Below are 6,268 nucleotides of genomic sequence, written 5' to 3'. Positions count from 1 at the left end.
CACAGGTCCTAATCCAGGCACTTGTCATCTCCCGTCTAGATTACTGTAACTCGCTGTTGGCTGGGCTCTCTGCCTGTGCCATTACACCCCTACAATTTATCCAGAACACTGCAGCCCGTCTGGTGTTCAACCTTCCCAAGTTCTCTCATGTCACCCCACTCCTCCGCACACTCCACTGGCTTCCAGTTGAGGCTCGCATCTACTACAAGACCATGGTGCTTGCCTACAGAGCTGTGAGGGGAACGGCACCTCCTTACCTTCAGGCTCTGATCAGACCCTACACCCAAACGAGGGCACTACATTCATCCACCTCTGGCGTGCTAGCCCCCCTACCTCTACGGAAGCACAGTTCCCGCTCAGCCCAGTCAAAGCTATTCGCTGCTCTGGCACCCCAATGGTGGAACAAGCTCTCCCACGACGCCAGGACAGCGGAGTCACTGACCACCTTCCGGAGACACTTGAAACCCTAACTCTTTAAGGAATACCTAGAATAGTATAAAAATAATCCTTCTACCCCCTCTCCCCACCCCACATTAAAAAATAGAAAATTAAAAAAGTGGTTGTCCCACTGGCTATCATAAGTTGAATGCACCAATTTGTAAGTCGCTCTGGATAAGAGCGTCTGCTAAATGATGTAAATGTAAATGTAATACATAAAAGTACATTAAACAACAGGAATACAAACTTTGCCCAGCCAGAATGGAGGTAAGAATCTTGTGATTTCAGGAAGAAATTTTTTTTTTTTTTTAAGGGGGAATAAAACTGAAATTAAACAAATCGATACAAGTTTCAATTTATCTTTGAAATAGAACAAAAATACATGCTGAGAAGAAAACAGGTGGTATAACATTCAATATGAAACTGGCACATAATCATAGTTTTGGGTACAGCCTTATGTGGGTGAGAGTCAGTCACACATCACATATTTATTTTTCTCATCTATGATTTGGTTTCTCTGGGAAAACAACCCTAACTCCTCATCTTTAAGGCCTAATCCTTTTCATTCTGCTTTGAACCCCAGTTCCATCAGTAATACTCCACCAAGAGTAGAGCAAAGGGACGTAAACTATTATTATACAGTAGTAGCATAACAAAAATGTTGAGGGATGGAATAAATACATGTGAACAAATGTTTAGGCATTCCCTGATGCACTCAGAGAATTATAGGGGACTTTAGTGCCCATAAGCACGTTTTAGCATGGGCAGGGCCATTGAGGACTTCCACCATTTTTAAGTAGTCAACTGGGTGGGACTTCCTATGGGTTAAGGAAGGATCACATAATTCCATCCAGGTCATTAGGAGGGATCAGCCAATTAATTATACTCGTGAGAAAACATTCCATAACTGCAGGTGGCAGTAAATTGCCAACCTTGGCTTTTTACCTGTTCAAACAACACACTCCAGGTGGCAGTATGCACCCTTTCAGTTTGTTTACCAACTCATAGAAGTAGTATAAGAAGAAAATTGACTATTTCAAAATGGAGATGGCCTCAATGGTGCCATAATGGGCCAGATAGTCCTCTGTCATTCTCTACAGCCAACAGAGAGGTGTTACACTGTGTTCTGTCCCATTTAGATAGCAGGCACACAGCTCCTTCCACAGTCAGTTAATATATAAACAATAGAGTAGCTATACAAAAAGAGTTTCAGTCTTCCTCCTAGATGAAGAGCACCACTTCCCTCATTGATCCTTCCCTCGAATGTTGTCGCTTAAGAATACAATGTTGTCTGTAGAAGGGAAAATAATCATTTTTTTTTATTGTTATGAAAATATAAAATGTATGTCTGTGAATGTGAAATGTGTCTGAGTGTGTGTTCCCCTCTCTCACCTGCAATGATGGTGGTAGCCTGGCGTTTGACGTTGTTCTTGTCTACGTACTCCCCGTAATCCAACTTCCCTTCCACCAGAACCCTCGACCTAGAGCAGGGGCACACAGAACCAAGGAATGTGTTACTGATATGTTTTCTGCAGATTGTTATAAGACCAGTTATCATCCGTGTGTTAACTGCAAAGACACTTCTAGAAATGAGTAGATAAGACAGAGAAATAGAAACTAAGTCTGAGAAATTGACAACCCACAGTATACAGGGCGACACAGAGTGAAAAATATGCATACCCTTTCTTGACATACTGGTAAGCCACATCCCTCAGACCAGGCTTGAAGACTGACACACGATGCCACGTCGTCTTCTGGCTGACATCTCCTGCGGGGGAGGTCTCCACGTCCCCAGAGCGCCACATCTCGTTGGTTGCCATGGAGAAGATGGTGACGGGGTTCCGTCCCTCCACCTGTCTCATGACAGGGTCCTGCCCCACGCGGCCCAGCAGCTGAACACGGTTAATCGCTGGGGGGGGGGGGGACAAAGAAGAGTGCACACATGTCAAAGCCACAGGGGAAGACATTAAGGAGTGCACACAGGTCAAAGCTATGGGGGAAGACAGAGGAGTGGACAGACATCAGCTGGTCTGGGTTGTTTGTGTTCAATAGATGAAAAAATCTGAGAAAGTGCCCTGACGGTCTACACTCACATCTCTCCAGGATCAGGCTGGTGTCTGTAGACTGGTGTCTGGCCAGCTGTCTGAAAATCTGCAGGGAAGAAGCATAATGACAGAATACTACAGTCAGCCAAGGAGTCACAGCCACAAAAGTTCAGTAGAGTAGTGATTAAGGGGGAACAGCTGGAGTATGTGTGTTGCACACTTACCTGTGCTGCTCCGTTTCTCAACATCCTCTCTGTTTGCTGGAAATACTTTATGACAGTAAAGTGGACAGACAGACTGTAAGAAAGAGTATCAGGTTGACGTCATCTCAAGATGAGGCTATGAGCATTAGTTAGAGCTTTAATCCCGTCTTAACAGCCAGCAAGTTACATGGACACAATTGTCTTTCTTCTATAGTCACACCTGTCATATTTGGGTAGCTGTCCCAGTTGGTATCTAGCTATCATTCTTCAAATACCTAGCTAGCTACAATCAAAGACAATAATAGTAGCCTACCGACTCTTCTGCTTGAAATAGGTCTAGTATGGTTAGCTAACTACATTGTCTCCATAAAGATCAATTGCATCGCATTATAACCATGTGTAAATGGCTTGCTAACGTTACATTGTAACCTCTACTGATGTTACAGTCATGCCCCACTAGCTCGCTACATAAGTTGCAATGGGAGTGGATGGATAGATAATAATACGTCCTAGACATAAACGGCCATAAAAAGTACACTTGTCCTACAACTGCTAGAATGCTTGTTGTTTATCATCATATAAATCTAAGGACATACAGCAAGTTAATTAAACTTACATGATGCAGTAACGTAAATCCTTCGGCACACGCTGCTTCCGGTCCGTCGCTAATATAGGTCCGTGATCCATTATAGAAGGCAATAGACAGTTCCGCTGATACTGTGGGCTGGATAAAATACTTTAAAATGACAATTTTTAAGTTGATGATAAAATATTATATATGTGCGGGACATTACATACTAACCTATAGGTTTTATTTCCAAATAGTATGGATGTTGTCTCCAGCGAAGCTGGATGACACAAGATATAAACAATAGAGCTGGATAGTATCTTTATTTTAGGCCATTTAACAGGTTGAGTTCTAGAAAACCTTTGGTTACAATCCTCTGCTCAGAGAGTACTCAGATGATGATATACAATAAAATCTAAGTAAATGCATACAATTCTGAATCAAAACGAATAGATAATGTGTCTAAGTAAATACAGCACACAGGGTTTTACAAATCAGTAGGCCTGTATCATTTACTACAGTAATAAGGTACATCTGTGGAACATGCCCTTTGCTCAAAAAGTGGCATTTTTATTAATTTCTAGTGTAGGCTGAATATCCTAGAAAGTGAGATGTGCAGTACCTTGATTAAATTCATTAATTGTATTACAACATATCACACCATTCTGACTGCCATTACATGACAATTAACCTGAGAACAAGGCCATGTGTAGGAGAGAAGAGAAGAGAGAGATGCCTCGCATTGTAACTCTCACCAGGTGTAAAGACATAAACACAAGTATGTACAGTATTGTACCCACACAGAAGTGAAACTTCAGAAACCACACACCACTCAAAGGCACACCTTCCCAGAGCAATGTCATGTCCCTATGTCTGTGAGAGAGTTTGATAGAGTATATGTACAATTGACCATCCTCTGTGACCCAAATCGTCCTTCGACGACTCAAATTAAGAAGAAATAGAGTGTGATTGTAGATGTATTCTCATATCTCACACGCACAGGGCCCACTTTGGGTCCCGACCAATAGTTTAAAAAACCTGATATACAGTATAATTCTAAAAACATATGAATCAAGGAAATGCATGTAGTGTATGTGGTCAGGACTTCTGTATGATAAGTCCCAGCAGTTGAGAGACGAGGCGTAGAGCAGGCTGGCTGATGGGGTAGTCGGGGGGCAACTTCTCCTCCACACAGGGCAGCTTCACATAATACCTGCAAGAGAATACCATACCAGATGGAAGATATATGCAATGACATTACCCTTGAGCTGGACAGTGCAGTACAGTGTATACAGTATATGCCATACCATTACCCTTGAGCTGAACAGTGCAGTATATGTACAGTATATACACTACCGTTCAAAAGTTTGGGGTCACTTAGAAATGTCCTTGTTTTCCATGAAAACATACATTAAATGAGTTTGAATAGGAAATATAGAAAAATGCATAGGAAATGTAGTCATTGACAAGGTTAGAAATAATGATTTTTAATTGAAATAATAATTGTGTCCTTCAAACTTTGCTTTCGTCAAAGAATCCTCCATTTGCAGCAATTACAGCCTTGCAGACCTTTGGCATTCTAGTTGTCAATTTGTTGAGGTAATCGGAAGAGATTTCACCCCATGCTTCCTGAAGCACCTCCCACAAGTTGGATTGGCTTGATGGGCACTTCTTACATACCATACGGTCAAGCTGCTCCCACAACAGCTCAATAGGATTGAGATCCAGTGACTGTGCTGGCCACTCCATTATAGACAGAATACCAGCTGACTGCTTCTTCCCTAAATAGTTCTTGCATAGTTTGGAGCTGTGCCTTGGGTCATTGTCCTGTTGTAGGAGGAAATTGGCTCCAATCAAGCGCCGTCCACAGGGTATGGCATGGCGTTGCAAAATGGTGTGATAGCCTTCCTTCTTCAAGATCCCTTTTTACCCTGTACAAATCTCCCACTTTACCATCACCAAAGCACCCCCAGACCATCACATTGCCTCCACCATGCTTGACAGATGGCATCAAGCACTCCTCCAGCATCTTTTCATTTTGTCTGCGTCTCACAAATGTTCTTCTTTGTGATCCGAAAACCTCAAACTTTGATTCGTCTGTCCATAACACCTTTTTCCAATCTTCCTCTTCCCAGTGTCTGTGTTCTTTTGCTCATCTTAATCTTTTCTTTTTATTGGCCAGTCTGAGATACAGTGGGGAGAACAAGTATTTGATACACTGCCGATTTTGCAGGTTTTCCTACTTACAAAGCATGTAGAGGTCTGTAATTTTTATCATAGGTACACTTCAACTGTGAGAGATGGAATCTAAAACAAAAATACAGAAAATCACATTGTATGATTTTTAAGTAATTAATTTGCATTTTATTGCATGACATAAGTATTTGATCATCTACCAACCAGTAAGAATTCCGGCTCTCACAGACATGTTAGTTTTTCTTTAGGAAGCCCTCCTGTTCTCCACTCATTACCTGTATTAACTGCACCTGTTTGAACTCGTTACCTGTATAAAAGACACCTGTCCACACACTCAATCAAACAGACTCCAACCTCTCCACAATGGCCAAGACCAGAGAGCTGTGTAAGGACATCAGGGATAAAATTGTAGACCTGCACAAGGCTGGGATGGGCTACAGGACAATAGGCAAGCAGCTTGGTGAGAAGGTAACAACTGTTGGCGCAATTATTAGAAAATGGAAGAAGTTCAAGATGACGGTCAATCACCCTCGGTCTGGGGCTCCATGCAAGATCTCACCTCGTGGGGCATCAATGATCATGAGGAAGGTGAGGGATCAGCCCAGAACTACACGGCAGGACCTGGTCAATGACCTGAAGAGAGCTGGGACCACAGTCTCAAAGAAAACCATTAGTAACACACTACGCCGTCATGGATTAAAATCCTGCAGCGCACGCAAGGTCCCCCTGCTCAAGCCAGCGCATGTCCAGGCCCGTCTGAAGTTTGCCAATGACCACCTGGATGATCCAGAGGAGGAATGGGAGAAGGTCATGTGGTC

General features: G+C 42.8%; 2 protein-coding genes across 2 annotated transcripts in view; both read right to left on the bottom strand.

The window, feature by feature from the left end:
* Window positions 1-781: 781 nt before the first annotated feature.
* LOC311118159 (single-stranded DNA-binding protein, mitochondrial-like) lies at window positions 782-3,359 on the bottom strand. The gene is made up of 6 exons (XM_084193019.1): window positions 3,303-3,359; window positions 2,708-2,780; window positions 2,532-2,589; window positions 2,119-2,347; window positions 1,831-1,919; window positions 782-1,729 (listed from the first exon to the last, which is right to left on the bottom strand). Exons 2-6 carry the CDS (start codon window positions 2,729-2,731, stop codon window positions 1,683-1,685), a joined length of 447 nt encoding a protein of 148 aa, XP_084049145.1. The 5' UTR covers window positions 2,732-2,780; window positions 3,303-3,359; the 3' UTR covers window positions 782-1,682.
* Window positions 3,360-4,352: 993 nt separating this feature from the next.
* LOC311118157 (uncharacterized protein C12orf56-like) overlaps window positions 4,353-6,268 on the bottom strand; it is a gene marked incomplete at both ends in the record, with an annotated part of 24,062 nt that continues 22,146 nt past the window's right edge. Inside the window, one exon of the mRNA XM_084193017.1 lies at window positions 4,353-4,467. Within this exon, the coding sequence (XP_084049143.1) occupies window positions 4,353-4,467 (115 nt within the window). The remainder of the gene's footprint in view (window positions 4,468-6,268) is intronic.

Source organism: Coregonus lavaretus (assembly GCF_964263955.1).
Source record: "Coregonus lavaretus genome assembly, contig: HAP1_SCAFFOLD_2353, whole genome shotgun sequence".
Taxonomy (NCBI): domain Eukaryota; kingdom Metazoa; phylum Chordata; class Actinopteri; order Salmoniformes; family Salmonidae; genus Coregonus; species Coregonus lavaretus.
Note: the sequence above shows the minus strand (reverse complement) of the source record. Positions and strands in the feature narration are given on the sequence as shown.

What these genes read in the sequence shown, in the direction of transcription:
- LOC311118159 (XM_084193019.1), bottom strand. Translation starts at nt 2,731, where the DNA reads ATGTTGAGAAACGGAGCAGCACAG. An exon ending in CAGCCTGATCCTGGAGAGAT is followed by an intron (nt 2,348 to 2,531) that starts GTGAGTGTAGAC and finishes CCCCCCCCCCAG; the next exon opens with CGATTAACCGTGTTCAGCTG. An exon ending in TACCAGTATGTCAAGAAAGG is followed by an intron (nt 1,920 to 2,118) that starts GTATGCATATTT and finishes CCCCTGCTCTAG; the next exon opens with GTCGAGGGTTCTGGTGGAAG.